The sequence below is a fragment of the Polypterus senegalus genome, chromosome 6 (assembly GCF_016835505.1).
Source record: "Polypterus senegalus isolate Bchr_013 chromosome 6, ASM1683550v1, whole genome shotgun sequence".
Lineage (NCBI taxonomy): Eukaryota > Metazoa > Chordata > Cladistia > Polypteriformes > Polypteridae > Polypterus > Polypterus senegalus.
The window spans coordinates 148,355,086-148,374,827 of NC_053159.1; the positions used below are offsets into that span (position 1 = coordinate 148,355,086).

The window sequence follows — 19,742 nt, forward strand, 5'->3', positions numbered from 1 at the left end:
AAGTAATTTGCCTTTAAAGAGCAATTATATCTGCCATCCTTAAATCATTTACTTTTTTGTAAATAAGTCTAATTTTTACCCTCTCAAAGCCATACTTCTTAAGCTAAATTGCTTTGTTTTTTGTTAATGTTAGCCATATACATTTGCCTACCAGCTGAGAAAATGAGATACAGTTATCTATTATTGGTCCTGCTGCTGGGCAAATAGTGTCTATTATCTGCCTGACTTTCTGTCTGAGTGAGTTTTCATAAAAGAGTAGGATTGGTGCATTGAGCACTTTTCCTTGGGCCAGAGCCCTGACTTGAATTTGAATGTTTCTGATGATTTGAATGTTTCCAAAAAGAAAAGGTAAAAAGAAAAATTAATGCACATTTTTCTTATTTTAAGTGTATGTAGATCCATAGCCTTCTGATCACAGCACAATTAAATATTTTAATTGATAAAATGTCAGGTGTCCTGTCAGTATTAAGGTCACCATATAGATTAATTTAATTCTGAAAGTGCATGAAGAGTGCCTGATAGATAGATAGATATTCCTCCCTTGGCCACGCCCCAGTGTGGTGGAAGTGCTGGCTGTCCTCCTGGCATCTCTCCGGGTGTCGTCCTAAATCTTCCACTTCTTCTACAGAAAGTGCTGGGGCAACAGGTCCCCAAGACATTGGGGCACCTCCTGGCAGTGACCACGGGCCCCTACAGGGTGGAGCTTCCATGCCCTGAACCAGTGGCCCCCAAAGCAACCAGGAAGGCAGCCCCCACGTGATCCCAGATGGGCGCATGCCCACTTCCGGTCTTCCAAGGTGTCCCGGCTGGGTCATCGCCCCTGGCATCCATGACGATAGATAGATAGACAGATAGATAGATAGATAGATACTTTATTAATCCCAAGGGAAAATTCACATACTCCAGCAGCAGCATACTGATAAAAAATAATTCTTCTATATAAAAGCGGTCGGGATTGTCCTTCCGTCCTGTGAGTGCTACGCAGGCGCGGAGTTTCTCACACGCCCCGTCCATTTTGCAATGCACGATGGGATTTGTAGCTTCGTTTTTCCAGATAAAAGATGATTTTCTACTCCAGACTGTGCAATATCTTCTTCTTCTTTCTTACTATATAAAAGCGGTCGGGATTGTCCTTCCGTCCCGTTAGTGGAAAGTGTAGTGGTATTCCACTTATCACAGACTTACTACTTGCAGCTTGCGGTACGAAGTGACATGATGTGAGCAGAGTTCTGGTGCTCCCATTGTTCTCTTGCTTTTGTGCGCGATGCACTGGAAAAATACACAAAATTATGTCTCTGGAAATAATTAATGTTGGTGGAGTACAAATGCCTCACCGCGTGGTAAATATCAGGGGGTTTCAAAAGGGCGACCTCACTATAGAAAAAAAGTTAAAATTTCATCACTTAAATAACAGAAACTACGAGTATTAAAGTAATACCGCTCAAATGCAATATAACCAAATTAATCAGTTTGTATAAAATATCAAATTGATCTACATATTGAACTGCCTTAAGAAGTGGTCAACTTAAAAGTCGGTCGCCTTAAAAGGCGGGTCAGCCTAGTATTAAATTAAAGAGTGATAAAAATGCAGGTATAACAGACAATTTGAAAATGTACAAGTATTAAAAATGTACACAGACCCAACATTATTTATAAGAGAGTCACAAGTTACCTTATTTGTTCTTTGTGCATCTGGCTTTGATTCTGCCAAATATTCATTTTTTTAGAGTCATCCAGGACTGAGCATCAAATTTACTTATTTTGTCTAAACATTAAGGATCCTCTTGTAATCTCTTTAATGCCTCTAGAGTCCATTCTTAATTCAGATGCAGAAATGTCTTGCCATGTTCTCATTATGATCCTGACTTGATTACTGGAGTTCTAGCTTCTATACTTTCCTAACAAATAATGCAATATCAACACATTCTAGTTGGTTTTAAATAATGCAGCCAGATTCTTGATACATGGAAAACATACCAAGTAAACCATTAGCACATGTGAATGGACTGGTTGGCTGGCTCTTTCAAAATCATCTTCAGCATCCAACAAGCTGTTACTAAGTCCAGCATCGTACACTCCAGAATTCTTCAATATAGCCAATAGAAGCTGTGCTTTACCTCTGCTTATTATTAGGTAACCCTGCCACACCTGCTTTGAAAAACTCAACCGCGATGCTCAGCTCTACAACTTCTTTTTTCCTATTGTTCAAATCCAGGACAATTGTTCACTCCTTTTATGGTGTGTGTAGCTTCTCTATAATGATGTGAAAAAGTATTTACTTTTTCTCTGATTTCCTACATTTGCGTACAATGTTCACTGTGAATGCTATCAGATACAACCTAAAATAAAACTAGATTAAATTAAGAATTAGATTAAATTGTTGATACTTATTGCATTTCTTGTATTTCATAAACAAAGTTGTGAACTATGCCACATCCTCCACAAAAATGGAGATATTCCATTGTGCTGAATAGCTAGCCATCCCACATTTAGCATTGACATCTACAATCCGACATTTCCTATGATTGTGATCAATCTCTCAGAGCACCATGGTGGAAGTCTGATGTAATTCTTAGTGCAAATCTGCTTCAGCATTTTTAGGTTTTTGAGCAAGAATAGTTTGTTTCAGGTCCTGCTTCAATATCTTAGTGAGATTTAGGTCAAAAAAGCAATTCTGAAAGTTTTCTGCATTCAACTGTCATGAATTATATTCATTTACATTTTTCAGATTAACATCATGATGGTACATTCTGGTATTCTCATAACTTTCTCTGTTAAAGAGCAAAATTTATAGTTTCCTAAATCTTGACAAGTAGTGAGTATAACAGATACGTTTCGATTTGCATACAGTTTTACAAAACTGACAAAATGTGCTTTTCAAGTGATTTTGCAATCACAAAAAAAGACGTTTTATTGTTCATACTTTATTGTTTACCTGTATTCTTTTCTGCAGCTGCATAACACATTATTATACATACTGCCAGTAAAATGAATTCTGTTTATGCCTTTCAATCACACACTTACAAAAGAGTGCAGTTTTTTAAATGTGATATGCTGCCTATTTTTCACATCAAAACACACCATAATGCACATTACAGTGTTTTCTCATAAGCAAAATCTCACTACACGGAAAGCAGCCACCTCTTAACCTAGCAAACTTCTTATCCTAGTCGAGGATATGTATACTTTCAGTGATTTTTTTGTTTTTTTACTAGAAATCTTTATTTAAATACAAAACGAAAGGTAAAAGCAGGAGGAATTAATGCATGACGCTGCTTCCAGGCAGGAATTAAAAGCTTTTTTTCTTGGCGTTTTCTTGTTTTTCTTGTTTGCTGGAACGAAACACGGTTCATTTTACAATTTTTTTATTTTTGCAAAGCAGAACATTGAGTTTCAGTGTTAAATCCATCTCATGTGAGTTATTTATTCTCATCACTACAGGCAATTCCTCCAGATTTGAATGTAACAGCAACCCAATACCATTACCTTTTCTTCAAAATAATGGAGCTCATGACGTCATTCAGTTTCACTCCTGACTCATTTGTCCATAAAAGATGACTTCCTTTTAGAATGATTATTGCATTATCTATACATCTTGAAAGCATTACATATTATGGTTCTGTCTGTTGTTTCGTGAAGCCTGGGGCCTTTCAGATATCTTTATAATCTTTCCTATTATAATATACCTCTAAAGTGTGGGCACTAAAAATTTCACAGTGATGGAAAGTACAAGAGTTAGTCAAATCTCTTTGTGGCAGTATTGCTACTGAAAGTACTGAAATACCGTTTTAACCATTTTCTTAACCTAAATTGTCTAGTAATAGATGGAGAGGTTAATGATGGGAGCCAGACCCTGTCACTGCAGCATCTAGATTAATCCAGGAAATATCTGCCAAGATGAAGAGTCCATCAATTGACATAAATGCCAGAAGTGATACATAACAGGACAACTTAAAGTTGCAACTCAGCCTAACATGCGGTGTACAAGGCAGCCAAAATATCCCCAAAAAAGAAACAATTACAGAGTTAAATATCTGATCTAGGTTTGTGCAAAATATGAAGTAACATCACTGCCCTATTGTACTTTCTAGAATTTCTGTACTTCAATGTGTTAATTTTCTGAAGTCAGTTTTTCCATTGCAGGACCACTGAGAGCTGGAGCTTTGGGTGCAAGGCAGGAGCTAAGCTTGTACGAGACACCATTCCCCTCTCAGGGCACACTGAGGCTTAGACTCTCATTCACTCCTATATGGCCTATTTGGAGTTGTCAGTTAACATAACAAGCATGTTTTTCAGTTATGAACATAGAACTGGACTACTTAAGAGATAAACCTGGTGAAAACGGGGCTGGGAATGAAACCCAGATCCCCAGAGCAAAGACAGGCATGTTATTTTACTTTAATTAATAGTTTATCCGGCGGTTTTCAAGACTATTAAATATGGTACCAAAGATACTTATGTTTGATGTGGTATGAGCAAATAATATAATAATCAAGCCCTGCTTAACTTTTTACACCTACTCAATCACTTGACACCTATCATGTCATACATGAAATAAAAAAAAAAGAATTGGGCCATGTACAAAAATAATACTTAAAAAATGACATTTGTATTTAATGAATTCTGCATACAATTTCCAAAATTTTGTGTATTGTATCATCATATTTGTCCGTTCTTGATTATACACAATCATTCATTGTGATAAACTGTAATGGTGTGCTTTACACAGCATTTGAGATATGGTATAATTAATGTAGAATTCTTGTGATAAGTTCTCAGACAAATGACACAACTGATGTATTTAACAAGTCAGCTTTCTTTTGTAGCCTACCATCATTCTACAGTTTTAAAGCCATGAAGACACCTTTGATCTGCCCTCATCACTTCTTTCACTCCTTCATGCCTTCTCTTTCTTTAAATCTGAGTGCCTTCTTTTCTCCTTCACTTCACACATCATCTCACCTCACTTTGACTTCAGGCCTCTGGAACTGCTGGCAGTCTTCTACTTATGACTAGGGGCTGTGAATTAAACAGCTATTATATCCTGTTTTTCACATTATCTGTGGGCACCAGATGGGCAGAAGACCTTCCAGTAGGAAGGTATGTCTCCCTGCACCGAAGCTGGCTGGCATATCATAATGTTAATTTGGCTTGTTTAAATACTCACATGTGTCATTGTGCAGCACTGCATAAACCAGAAATGCTTATTTCAGTTTATGTGTCAGCGTGTCATTATTCTACAGCATGGAACAAAGCTGTCTTTGACAACTTCCTTTTTTGTAAATTCAAGTTTATTGTCATGTTTACGCAGTAGAATATAATTCTCTCATTTTTCTCACATACTAGTAGTAGTAGTAGTAGTAGCAGATTTAGTATTGTCATTTGTACAGAGTACTGTAAAACGTCTGTCCATGCAACATGTCCTTGTTCTCCGGCACCATGATAAGTATGATACAAACAGCATACAGTGAATATATTACTGTGCAGTACATTAAACAAATCCAAGAAAATTAATTCTACTGAAATTCTCCACAGCATCTCCTTTTTCAATGTTGAAAGGCAGGTCCCTGTAATCTGTTTCATCATTGAGTTACCTGCAGATTTAATGATGGAGCTGGCTATACAGTCATAGTTTTATGGAAAGCCATCAATGTTTCTTGGAGTTATTTTCCTGTGGGAGCTACAGTTGCCCACGTCAGTTCAAAGACTAGCTGTCAGATCAGTTGCCAACTGTAAATGATATCAGTACAAATGTTTTTGTGCTGCTGTCTTCTTGTATCCTTGCCAGAGAACATGTTTACCCGGTATGAATGGTTTCCAAATATTTTATATACCAACAACGTGAAAGGACATAAGCAGCTGGCATCACATGAAATAGAATTAAAATAAATTATTTTATTACAATATTAATTTCTTTTTTAAAAAATACACCTTGATGTAAGACATTATTTGTGATGTATTATCTTTTGTTTAAAATACACACTATGATAGCATTTCATTCATGTGTCAATTGTTGTATTTTTGCTGTACTAAATGGTTCTTAGCTATATTTACTGTCATAATCCTACAAGGGTTACAAATAAAAAATAAGATGATATAGAAAAACAGAAACTTGATGTAGATGGATTTAGTGTTGCCTTTGCTGCATTAAAAGTTTTACCTTTAATGAACAGCCCAGTCTTTACCAGTGTTTTGGTAGTCTTTTCCAGTCTTATGCGTCTTAGCAGTTTTTAAGCTACTCCAGCATTTCTCTTGATCTGGGAATTTTTCACATGAACAGATTTTTCTTGAGCAGACCTATCAGTTACCATCACCAGGCTTTCTGTGCATTTTTATAATGCAGGGCACCTCCAACTTCCAATCTCAACTCATTGACTGGGTCATCTGATTTCATTGAGCTTTTGAAGAAGTCATCAGTTTATAGGCTCAAGTGAATGCTTAAATGATGTATTCAGTATTCACCTGTTTCCAAGTACTCACTTGCTTCCAGTTGTTAGTTTGTTATTAGTTTAAACAGATTGTGATTGTTATTGCACCTTTGTTGAAAATCAGAATAATTGTTAAGAGTAATTAATGTAGAAATTAAAGCAATTGAGAGATATTGAGCAATTGAGAGGTTCCGGCTAGATATAGTCGGACTCACCTTGACGCACAGCTTGGACTCTGGAACAAATCTCCTTGAGAGGGGCTGGACTCTCTACCACTCTGGCCCCGGTGAGAGGCGCCGAGCAGGTGTGGGCATACTTCTTGCCCCGACTTGGAGCCTGTGCGTTGGGATTTACCCCGGTGGACAAGAGGGTGGCCTCCCTCCGCCTTCGGGTGGGGGGAAGGGTCCTGACTGTTGTTTGTGCGTATGCGCCGAACAGCAGTTTGGTGTATCCACCCTTTTTGGAGTCTCTGGAGGGTTGCTAGAGGGCATACCTTCTGGGGATTCCCTCGTTTTGCTGGGAGACTTCAATGACTCACGTGGGCAATGACAGTGAGACCTGGAAGGGAATGATTGGGAGGAATGGCCCCCCCCGATCTGAGCCCGAGCGGTGTTTTGTTATTGGACTTCTGTGCTCACGGATTGTCCATAACGAACACCATGTTCAAGCATAAGGGTGTTCATATGTGCACTTGGCACCAGGACACCCTAGGCCTCAGGTCGATGATCGACTTTGTGGTTGTGTCGTCGGACTTGTGGCCATATGTCTTGGACACTCGGGTGAAGAGAGGGGCTGATCACCACCTGGTGGTGAGTTGGCTTCAATGGTGGGGAAGATGCGGTCAGACCTGGTAGGCCCAAGCGTGTTGTGAGGGTCTGCTGGGAGCGGCTGGCAGAGTCCCCTGTCAGAAGTAGCTTCAACTCCCACCTCGGCAGAACTTCAACCACGTCCCGAGGGAGGTGGGGACATTGAGTCGAATGGGCCATGTTCCGTGCCTCTATTGTTGAGGCGGCTGACTGAGCTGTGGCCGCAAGGTGGTCGGTTTCTGTCTCGGCGGCAATCCCCGAACCCGTTGGTGGACACCGGCGGTGAGGGATGCCGTCAAGCTGAAGAAGGAGTCCTATAGGACTTTTGTCCTGTGGGTCTCTGGAGGCAGCTGATAGGTACCGGCAGGCCAAGCGGAACGCGGCTTCGGTTGTTGCTGAGGCAAAAACTCGGGCATGGGAGGAGTTTGGAGAGCCATGGAGAACGACTTTGGACGGCTTGAGGAGATTCTGGTCCACCGTCCGGCGTCTCAGGAGGGAAGCAGTGCAGTGTCAACACCATATATGGTGGGGATGGTGCGCTGCTGACCTCGACTTCGGGACGTTGTGGGTCGGTGGGGGAGTACTTCAAGACCTCCTCAATCCCACTAACATGCCTTCCAATGAGGAAGCAGAGCCTGGGGACTCTGAGGTGGGCTCTCCCATCTCTGGGACTGAAGTCACCGAGGTGGTCAAAAAACTCCTTGGTGGCAGGGCCCCGGGGGTGGATGAGATCGCCCAGAGTTCCTTAAGGCTCTGGATGTTGTAGGACTGTCTTGGTTGACACGTCTCTGCAACATCGCATGGACATCGGGGACAGTGCCTCTGGATTGGCAGACCGGGGTGGTGGTCCCCCTCTTTAAAAAGGGGGAACCGGAGGGTGTGTTCCAACTATAGAGGGATCACACTCCTCAGCCTCCCTGGAAAAGTCTATTCGAGGGTTCTGGAGAGGAGGGTCCGTCGGATAGTCGAACCTCGGATTCAGGAGGAACAGTGTGGTTTTCGTCCTGGTCGCGGAACAGTGGACCAGCTCTTCACCCTTAGCAGGTCCTGGAGGGTGCATGGGAGTTTGCCCACCAGTCTACATGTGTTTTTGGACTTGGAAAAGGCGTTGACCGTGTCCCTCGGGGAATCCTGTGGGGGTGCTCGGGAGTATGGGGTACGGACCCCCTGATAAGAGCTGTTCAGTCCATGTACAACCGGTGTCAGAGCTTGGTCCGCATTGCCAGCAGTAAGTCGAGCCCGTTTCCAGTGAGAGTTGGACTCCGCCAGGGCTGCCCTTTGTCACCGATTCTGTTCATAACTTTTATGGACAGAATTTCTAGGCGCAGCCAGGGTGTTGAAGGGGTCGGTTTGGTGGACTCAGGATTGGGTCACTGCTTTTGCAGATGATGTTGTCCTGTTTGCTTCATCAGGCGTGATCTTCAGCTCTCTCTGGAGTGGTTCGCAGCTGAGTGTGAAGCGGCTGGGATGAGAATCAGCACCTCCAAATCCGAGACCATGGTCCTCAGCTGGAAAAGGGTGGAGTGCCCTCTCAGGGTTGGGGAGATCCTGCCCCAAGTGGAGGAGTTTAAGTATCTTGGGGTCTTGTTCACGAGTGAAGAAAGAATGGATCGTGAGATTGACAGGCGGATCGGGGCAGCATCCGCAGTGATGAGCCGTAAGGCAAAGCTCTCAATTTACCAGTCGATCTACATTCCTACCCTCACCTATGGTCATGAGCTATGGGTAGTGACCGAAAGAACGAGATCGCGAATACAAGCGGCTGAAATGAGTTTCCTCCGCAGGGTGTCTGGGCTTTCCCTTAAAGATAGGGTGAGAAGCTCAGTCATCCGGGAAGGGTTCAGAGTAGAGCCGCTGCTCCTCCGCATCGAGAGGAGTCAGATGAGGTGGCTCGGGCATCTGATCAGGATGCCTCCTGGACGCCTCCCTGGTGAGGTGTTCTGGGCACGTCCAACCGGGAGGAGGCCCCGGGGAAGACCCAGGACACACTGGAGGGACTATGTCTCCTGGCTGGCCTGGGAACACCTTGGGATTCTCCTGGAAGAGCTGGAAGAAGTGGCCGGGGAGAGGGAAGTCTGGGCTTCTCTGCTTAAGCTGCTACCCCCGCGACCCGACCTCAGATAAGCGGAAGAGGATGGATGGATGGATTAAAGCAATTATTTATGAGTTCACAAATGTTTTCTTGTAATTTTACTTTGTCCTCCCACTATATTTCCTCAATGGTGTGACATTGTGAAACTGACAAACCCTTTAAACTTTTATAGGTATTGATTAGATGACAAGGTTAACACCTTTAGCTTTTTGCTTATTTACTGCTTGGTCTGTTCCTACTAGATATTTTAATTTCTCTTCTTTTTCTTGTGGGTTAAATTCGATTGATATGATCTAAGATGCTTATTTAATTGCTGTGAAAAACTGAACAAAGGTTTTCAAAGATCTTTATGATTTGTTAATAGTATACATACAGTACATATTCTGTTAAGGAAAAAAGTTAAAGGGTTTTTCCACACTGAAAAGGAAAAATGGTAAGAGACATAATGTTTCGGCTGTATGTCTCTCATCTTATTTCCCTTTCAGTGTAAAAATAACAACCACAACATTTTTTTTTATATAGCCCAGAATCGCACAATGAATGCTTCAATAGGTTTTAACAGGCCCTGTTTAAATGACAGCCCACCATCGTTGACTCTTTAAGAAGACAAGAAATAAACTCTCAAAAAATCTTGCAGAAAAAATTGGAAGAAATCTTGGGAAGGGCAATTCAAAGAGTGACACCCTTCCAGGTAGATTCAGCATGAAGTGCGTGTCAAAAAATAAGGTAAATACAAGCTAGATAATAGAATGCAAGTAGTCCTATTCACAGAGCTAGATGGCTGTTACATTTGTTGGTCTCCTAGTAAATCAAGAAACAGGGTCTATCACTTAGCCATTATATTGTTTTAGTTCTAGTTCTCTGATGAGTGGGGATGGCTCTGCCGATCTTTCCATGGAAGACTTGCTGATTTTTACAATCACACTAGTTTTCAGCACAGAATTTCAGGAGGACAGGTTTCCTTGCTTTTGAAAAACCACAGGGTGCAGATTCCAGGATAGCTTGAGCGAATAAAGACAGAATGTGTTAGCAACATTTGAGTTAGCTGTTTATTCCATAATATTATTGTTTTTTAGTGCAATAGCTGGCTTCGGTATCCCTAGCTAGGACAATCTAACTAAAGGAAAGAAAAAAGATGACATATTAGGTCAGAGGGCCTTCTATGATACCAACACCTCTTCACCTCCATAATATAACCTTTCATCTGTTTTTCCTTTGCAGAAGCCCGCTGACACAACCCTTCACTAATTACATATTGTATTACTATGTATTCAAGAATAACTAAAGCCCCTGATTTCAGAGAGGTGGTTATGCATTGGAAGATAATAAGAAATTTTATAAATGAGAGGAAGCCATTGAGTTTTTCAAGCTACTTCAGAAAATACACATGAAAGCCAATAGATATTGGGCCAGGAGCCCTCATTTTTTACCTATTTTGGAGAGGAAGAGGCAGAAATTGTTACAGTTAGTGTAAAACTCATCAGCCCATCCTGTTACTGACTAATGGTTGGTCAAACAGCACATAAAAATATATAGTACGACTTTATGGCAGTATTGTTATGCAGCTGATATATTTGATTCATTGGTGTTTGAATGATGCATGGAAGGAGCCCTTGAAAAAACTTAGGCAGTGATTTTGACAGTGTGTTGTAGTTGCTAAAGCACTGAGTTTGAAGGTTGCTGGTTTAAATCCTGCCAATGACTGACTGTATGGCCTTAAGTTACTTACCCTGTCTGTGCTCCAGCTGTTAATAAAAATCTGTACATCTAAATTACCTTGGACCTGTCAGCCAAAAAAATGACATTGCCATAAGTAAAACTAGTTAACAAGACCTGTATTTAAGTGCAGCTTGGAAATCAACAAGAAAGAGTGAGAAAGAGCTAAATGTAGAAGAATCAGTGAAGTTCAGAAATATCTTTGTATTTTGGGCCAAGTTATTGCATGTTGTGTGTTGAACATAAAAAGTTGGCAAAAAAGGGGAGACCATTGAACCCATTGTCGGGCAACTGTGCACCGTGGAATTTTTTAGGGGCACCGCGAAAACTTTTGTAAAATATTTAAAATTGCTAGTGTTTTTGAACTTTTGGTTGATTAAAAAAATATTTTATGTTGGAAAAACAGATAACGGAACACTTACGGAAATGAAGTCTAAGAAACGCTAGAGACTTCAAATGATCGACAAGCAAATGCGCGTCTGTCTTTCGAAAATTGATCCTCGCATCAATCTCATATGTGCTGAAAAACAATCTCAATGTTCACATTAATTAAATTTAACATTTATCCTTTGATTCCTTTATTAATAAAATGTCTTTCAAACTTGTAAAATTAACTGTTTTTATTGGCGATTGTCCATAGATTGTGTCGTCACGACTTTATTTGTAAGCAGTCCCTCAGGTGTGCCGCGAAAGAAATATCTCTTCAGGATACTTTTTAAATGTACTAATAATTTTTTAAAGTTTTGTAACTGCATGACTTGGTAATTGCTCCAGATTGCCAGAGCCCTTTGTATAAAGATATGCTTCATTGTTTCTGGTTTGAATGCACTTTCTCTTATTTTTCAACGGTGGTTCTGAATACATGATTTACTATTTAAGAAAAAGAAAACTGCTGATGAGCCTTCCACAGTAGGACATCATATTTAGTGCTAAAATAAATTTGGTGGCTCATCTCTGCAACAGATATTTTGTGACAAAAATGTCCTCCCATCAGATGTTACTCCAGATAATCCTGTTAGAGAATTTGGATTCATTTTAATCTTAAAAGTATCTGATAAACAATCAAGTTTTCCTAATACAATCTTAGTGTAGGACATTTCCAAAACATATGACCTAACGAGGCGGAGGAATGGTGACATTGTTCACCATTTGTTTTGGGTCATTTTACTTGAGACATTTAAGTTTACAAGTACATTTTGTACATATTGTATTTTTGGCTGCTTGTAACTTTTTTCATTTATCCATATATTACATTTTTATTTCTATTATTTAATTTTCTGCAAAATTCTCTTTTAATTAAATGTCTTCCAAATTTAGTGACTACCATGTTTGTTTTTCCTTGTCAGTCCAGGGTGGGTATATTGCACTTCATTATAAAAATAGGAACATTACAGAGTATTGAACTTGCAGAATGAGGTCTGTCATACAATTAATTTATATTCCAGGATTATAAAGTTGAACATGAGCACATTTCTACTTGTATTTTAGCAATGTATTGCTTTTTGTTTAAAGGAAAACCTACTTGCCGATGCCCACTTGGATTTACGGGACCACACTGTGAAAGAAGAATCTGTGAAAATTTCTGCCAAAATAGTGGAACATGTGTTGTAACAGCTGGAAACCAACCTGTGTGCCAATGCCCAGCAGACTTTACTGGAGACAGATGCCAGTATCGTAAGTAATTTGACATGAGCATCAAATCTATATTTTAATAAAAGAATTCTTCTTTAAATCTTTGGTACAATTTGTTATTACATTGAACAAAAAATAGTGAGATTGAAGTGAATAAAGTGCACCATTACATTCATACAGTACGATTCAGGATCACACTGCTGTTAAAGTTAAGTTTCTTTTTGGAAGTTTATTCTGATTCAATTGTATGTACTCTGCACACATCAGGTAACCTTAGTCAGGAGGGCCACTGACACTGCAAATGTTTGCTCTTCTTTGAGCCTACTAGGGTGCATATTGCCCATTTACAACTCTTGTTTACTGATTTGTACATTTTACACCAGATGGAAGAATGGATTTTAAGTTTTTCCATAATATTACTACAGCTGTTTAGGATTATATAAATGAAGGTGTACTGTTTGGTTTCAGGTGGATTTACTCACCTCACTTCTCATAATCAGGCACTGGGATGAACGCCAGGTAGTGTTTAATGCATGATCACTCATACCAGTGTCTGCTTATCAGAAATATATTACTTTATAGGGATATTTTATAAAGAAGTTGTCAGTCTCACACTGCAGACAGCAATACAGTCCAATGATATCATTTTTTGACCATATTTTTAGAAAACTATTGGAAGCATCCACTGCAAAGCAGAAACCAAACTGGTACACAAAGGTCTTGTGTGTATGTATATATGTATATATATGTGTGTGTGCGTGTATACATATATATATATCCTTTATAAAATCACAAACAGAAAAAATTGCCCATAATGAATTAATTTAAGAAATAAAACTCTTTTAGAGTGTATTCAATTTAATATGAATTCAGTTATCTTATGAAATCCTATATCCATTCTCATAATCTGTTTATTCCATTAGAGTGCCGTGGAGAGCTATACTCCATATCAGCAGCATCAGGCATCATGGAAGTGTCTCCAGTCCATTGCAGGGCATACATATACACACAGACGCCCACTCAGTCATAACTTACGCTTGCAGGTCTACCTCACAAACACATCTTTGCAGTGTAGGTGGGAACAGGGAAATACCCTCCTAGAGCAGGAGGAGAATGCACAAATTTCACACAAACTGTAGGCCAATAGTACTAAACACTTCACTATTGTGAACCTCAAATATTAAATAAAAAGTTGTGCTTTTTCAGTGACTGTTACTGTTTTGAGCTGTAAGATTATGTACTGCATTTTTGTTACATAATATGTATTATTTCTGTTAAAGACCAAATCATGTTTGTATTATGCATTTTTTAATTAGGTAATTTTGTGTATTTTGTATAAGCAAGTATTATATTTATGTGGTAATTTTAAATATACAGTTTTGAATTTACATGACAAAGCTTTACAAGGAATGATTAAAATATATGTAATTCTCATATAATAATAAAAAGCTGTTAGATAGGCATTTGCTCCAGGAAATACCAATTGTGAATAAACATCAGCATCTTGCAACCCGAATAAGGGCGAATGCAATTCATTTGTAAAATGCACACTTTTTGCATAATCAGATGTTTTCCTGTAATATATTATAGCCCTTATTATGAGTCATTAAAAACAAAACTTTCAGTAGCCTACTCTGAAAGAATACAGAGTTTTAGAAATTATTTGCTATCTAAATGCTTTTCTTCAAAACATGATGCTCATTAATTAAGAAAGCAGTTCTCCTTATCCCTTTTTTGTAAGCAACATTGATGCTTTTTCTTTTAAATAGGATTAGTTGCACATGTGAAAAAGACAAGGCTTTCAAAACCACACTACAGGAATTTACAAATGCTGTTTTTTTTTATATGAAGCCCAAACCTGCCTCATCCAAAATGCATTATTCATATACAGATGGACAGCAATAGCCATTTTTGACAAATATTCTGTTTTTCCCACTGTCATTTAAAACACATCAAACAAAAAAGAGGCTTAGAAGAAAAAAGGTATTTTTTTAAACTGTATTTACCAAATTTTATTTGTTTTTAAATTATTAAATAAAGTTCTCTGTATGACTGTGACTTTTAAATCGTAAGTACACAGTAAAGTGATTTGATGGCCACATTTTCCTAGAACAGTTATTAACTTACTTTTAGAAGCAATAGCTTTCTTATATTTGTGCACTTTAAGCATTTTGCAATCTGTGTTCACGACTGACACTATAAACATTGTAAGTGGCTTATTAAAATCATGATTAGCTCTTTCTGTGTTTGTGACCATTCAAAGGTCAATGCTTTTAATTTTTTTAATACTTCAAACTCAACAAGATTTTATTATTTTCTTATTTTACCTATTCTACTTTACTCATTAGCAGAGGTTATATTTTCTATCTGACTAAAGAACCTAAAACAGCAACAATAAAAGCTTCAGTTTTTGTATTTTTTCCTTCCATACTGCCAGTAATGCAAAGAAATGTAGATATTAGTATAAAGGAAATAATGTTTTAAGGCTAGAAATAATATTAAGGTCCATACTGTATATATGTACACTTCTAATGAATAAATTTAACCTTCCATACCTTTACATTCAGTCTGTTTATATGCATACACATAACTAGTTTAAGGTGAATCCATTAACCTGCGCAAAAAAAAGAGTTAAACGCCATCATCGATCTCTGTGAATTTGAAAATAAGCATGGCGCCTGTAATCATTTTCTTTTGTTTTAGAAATATGTTTAGTCAAATTGATGCTATATTTCTAGGTTCCTAGTGCAAACTCTTTTCTGATTGGCTGTGCAACTGAGCCCTGCAAACGACCCAATATATGTGCCAGTGCTGGTAGAATAATAATAACGCAGATATTTTTACTTCAATAAGATAAGAATTGCATTAGGTTATTAGTTGCTTTAAAAAGTAATCAGACTATGTAACACACATTACTTTTAATGTGTCACTCTGCTGCTCTCGTGATTGTGTGGCTACATAATCAGATTATTCACAGAGAAATCTACCTCTGTTAATAAGGTTCTTTAGAAGTCAATAAACCAATTTCTCTAATCGGAATAAGGGTAAACTGAGCCAATAAACTGTGAATTGTTTTAATATATAGCGCACATGCTCTAACAAGAATACATGAGGGAGTGGTGGCCAAAAGATAAAAAATTACCAAAGGCATGAACACCGCCAGGATGCCATAGGACAAGTTTAGGTCCCACTGCAAACTTCTGGGCAGGAGACAGAGAGCCATACTTGCACCTCAAGACACCCTTATATACAATATCATAAAGTAAGTCTCTAAAGATTAGTCTGGTGATGAGGTCAGATGGCCGGGAGGACAGAAAAAACAACAATAACAACAACAACAACAAAGAACTCCAGTTAAACTGGGGAAAAAAACAAAATCTGCAGGAGTTCCAAAGCCAAGAGACCACACAGCACCCACTGGGCATTCTAACTAATATAAATGTGATTGAATTGTTTCCAGACTTTGTCTGATAGGATTCAATACAGTTGGCCTCATGGACAGCTGGGGCACCTGCCTTCATTCCAGCATCACAGGTGGCTGCACAGTGCCTCGGTCAGGTGGTGTTGGTGCAAAACGCCACCACAGAAGAACTGGGAAAGAAAACAGAGAAAAGTACAGATTAGTAAAAATTGAAAATCCTGAAGAATATGATAATTCTATACCTATGTAGTCTATTAATTGAACAGCTAAAATGTAGCTACGAAAAAACTAAAGTAAAAAAAAAAATGGATTTTTAGTTTTTTTAATTATTTCACAGTATTAGATTGGCATACCTTTATTGGTAAAGTATTCCTGATTTTGTTGTGTACAACAGCAAAAGGCTCCCTCACCACTTTCTTTAAGCTTGGCTATTGGAGTTACACACAGACTACCATTACAAGGTCTAAAGTTATAATTTGGAGTGTAGGGAAACAGGCATTCCAAAATATAGGAAAGGGCAAGATTATGTAAAGCTTTATACACCATTAGGAATAATTTAAAGGCAATTTAAAATGACATAGGTAACCAATGTAACTAAAACTGTTGGTAGTTTTTTTCTTTCTATTTAAGATTCTTGCTGCTGCATTTTGCAATACTGTAATTGAAACTGATCGATGTCTCTCTTAGTAATCTAGTCCACTGAAAATAAAAGCGTGAAATAATTTTTCAGCATCTTGTGATTGTTATAAGAGGTATAACTTTTGCAATATTCCTTAAGTGACAAATCACAGTCATAGTAATGTGGTTAATATGTGATTTAAAGTTTTGATCAGTGGTTCTCAACCTGTGGGGTGGGCCTAGGGGGGGCGCGAAGATGTGAAAAAAGAAAAAAAGAATCAAAAATATGAAAAAAACCATCTGTTGAAACCAAAACAAATGAACTTAAACTACATTCTGATACAAGAACAATAAATATAGAGTTAGATAAATGTCGATAAAAGTTAAGTATGTATAATAAAATATGCATCTACATTTCAAAAAAATAGTAGGGGGCACAATTAAAACTGTTATGAAAATCCGGGTCTCAAATACTTAATGGTTGAGAAATGCTGGTTTAGATCAGAGTCAATAATTACATTTAAATACTTTACCTCTGCCTTGACTTTTAATGCTAAGGAATAAATGTTATTTCGAATATCCTGTCTATTTCCATTTTTCCCAATCACTAGAATTTCTGTTTTTTCCTTATTTATTTTGTGAAATTTACTGCTCATCCATTTGGAAATACTTGTAATACTGGATCAAAGTGCCAAGAGCATCAGGGTCATCAGGTGCTATCAATAAATGAAGCTGTGTGTCATCTGCAATGCTGTGGCATAATCTGGCCTAATGGAAGCATGTACATTGAAAAAAGCACTGGGGCCAGAATAGATCCTTGTGGTACACCATATACATTATCATGGATCTCACAGAACAATCGCCACAACTAACAAGCAATTTTCTACAACTAGGAACATTTAATAGATGTATCCTGTTGCAAATAAATTTTAGTTTTTCTTTCTACACTAGCAATAGTATTGGTAATGTGTATCATGCCAAATTAACATTTACACAAGCTACTCTCAAAATATCAATCCATTTCATTTTACCCCAGCAGCATGAGTTGTAACATGTTAATCTTGAACAGGTAAACGGGCTCATAAAATCACGTATTCATTCTGTAATTCATTTCCCAAACCTGCATATTACAATACACGATCACACTAAACTATAGTATACCCTGACAGTTTTAGAAGCATAGCAGTAATCCGTCTTCGACTGCTTGAGTCTCAGAATTTTTATTTTTGTTATAATATCATCTAGCATAACATTAAACTGTATTTAAACAATATTTAGTTGGTAAAAGGTGCACAGAAAAAAAAAAAAACTAAGTTCTGGAGAAGCACATAACTGATACCTTATACTATAGGCTGGGTATACTGACAATAGAACTAAAGTTACATAATCTATAAATACGTCATATCTGAGCAAGTTGAATTAAAAAAAATCCTAAAAGCTGAAGCAAAAACATTTCTTTTCTTTGTCAATTGTGTAGCCTAAGCTCCAGCCCTTTCATAGCAAATGCCTGTCAGTCAAAACAGAATACCTGGACCATCTTCTAGTTCCAGTTGACAATGAAGCAGGATAACAAAATTATTTATCCATCGATGGTATTTATTTTGAAAAAAAAGCAAGTTTTGAAATCCCCTTTTCCCAAAATAGCACAAAAGCTATAAGCTGTATAAAGAAAAACTGCTGTTATACTGATTCTTATTTTCTGTCATAATGCATTTTTAACATAAGTTGCAGTCAAACACTTTTCTTAAATAGATTACAGTACATACAGTTAAAAAAAACATTCTACATTCTTCAAAAAGTAAATCTAAAGCATTTATTTAGGCAATGTTAAATGAAAACTACTTCAATAACTACATAAGGTAACACAATACAGGTCATATATACTCATGTAAAATATACATAATTTATGTGAAATCATGTTTATACAACTTCTGGGTATGACCTGGAGATAATTTCCAGAGTAAGAACAAGCTTTCACAACTCTTGTGGTTGGCCATCTAGAGCTTCCTCTGGCAGTCCCAGATGTTTTTGCTGCCCTGAGTTCCATTCCAAACTAAAAGGTCAGGCAACCTCCAGGTTACCTCTCAATTATAATGAAGAGCAGCGAGCTATGTTAAACTTAATGAGCTTCCTTCTGACACCTTTTGACCTGAGACATATTAGTGTTTCTAGAACACATTTAATAGCCAAATGACATAACACCGCCTGTTGGTGCGGGACATTAGGATTCCTGGTGGCCCAATTTCTGCTCTGAGCCCTTAAAAAAAAAGTGCTGTCCTGGTTGTTATCTTGTTGTCATCCACATAGCAGTAATGGACTTATCACACAACTCTAAGTATAACAGGATGTCAGTCCATTATACATAAACACTTTATTGAATAAAAAAATATATATCTACTAATATAACAGGAATGCAGTTCTGTAATGGGATCTGGTGCTTTTTAAAATTAATTTTGTTCATTTTATTGCAAAGATTGGGAGGGGCACATCTGAATAGATAACTAGAAATATATACTGTCTTACTAGAGATACTAATTTCTAACCTTTTCTCCGATAGCCTCATGGTATCATATTTTAATTTAACAATGAAACATAGAAAGTAGGCTTCTCAAAACATAATGAAACGTGTTTTGTCTTTTTTTTTACAGATATCTGTCATCATTATTGCATTAATTCAGAAACATGTTCCATTTCCAATCAGGCTGTTGATTGTGTTTGTCCTCCTCGCTATGAAGGATTAAAATGTGAGCTGGATAAATGTTTAAGATGTCACGGGGGACAATGCATTATTGATAATGAGACTAGAGATGTTCATTGCAAGTAAGTTAACAAACTTAAAGATTTTATGATTTCTTAATCCTGAGTGGTTTGCATCAGCCAGGGAGAACGTAACAGTAAATTACTGTGCAGGACATTGTATGAAAATCAATAGATAACTGAAATAACAAATCTGTTGTACATATTGTAGAAGCGAAAGGTAATAAATTCCAGAAATGGCCTATTTGTATTTAGAACATTTTCATTCAAGC

General features: G+C 37.9%; 1 protein-coding gene across 1 annotated transcript in view; it reads left to right on the forward strand.

The window, feature by feature from the left end:
- LOC120530667 (low-density lipoprotein receptor-related protein 1B-like) overlaps positions 1 to 19,742 on the forward strand; it is a 1,848,048-nt gene that overhangs the window by 1,800,611 nt on the left and 27,695 nt on the right. Inside the window, exons 85-86 of the mRNA XM_039755091.1 lie at positions 12,555 to 12,716; positions 19,362 to 19,533. Coding sequence (XP_039611025.1) covers positions 12,555 to 12,716; positions 19,362 to 19,533 — 334 coding nt within the window. The remainder of the gene's footprint in view (positions 1 to 12,554; positions 12,717 to 19,361; positions 19,534 to 19,742) is intronic.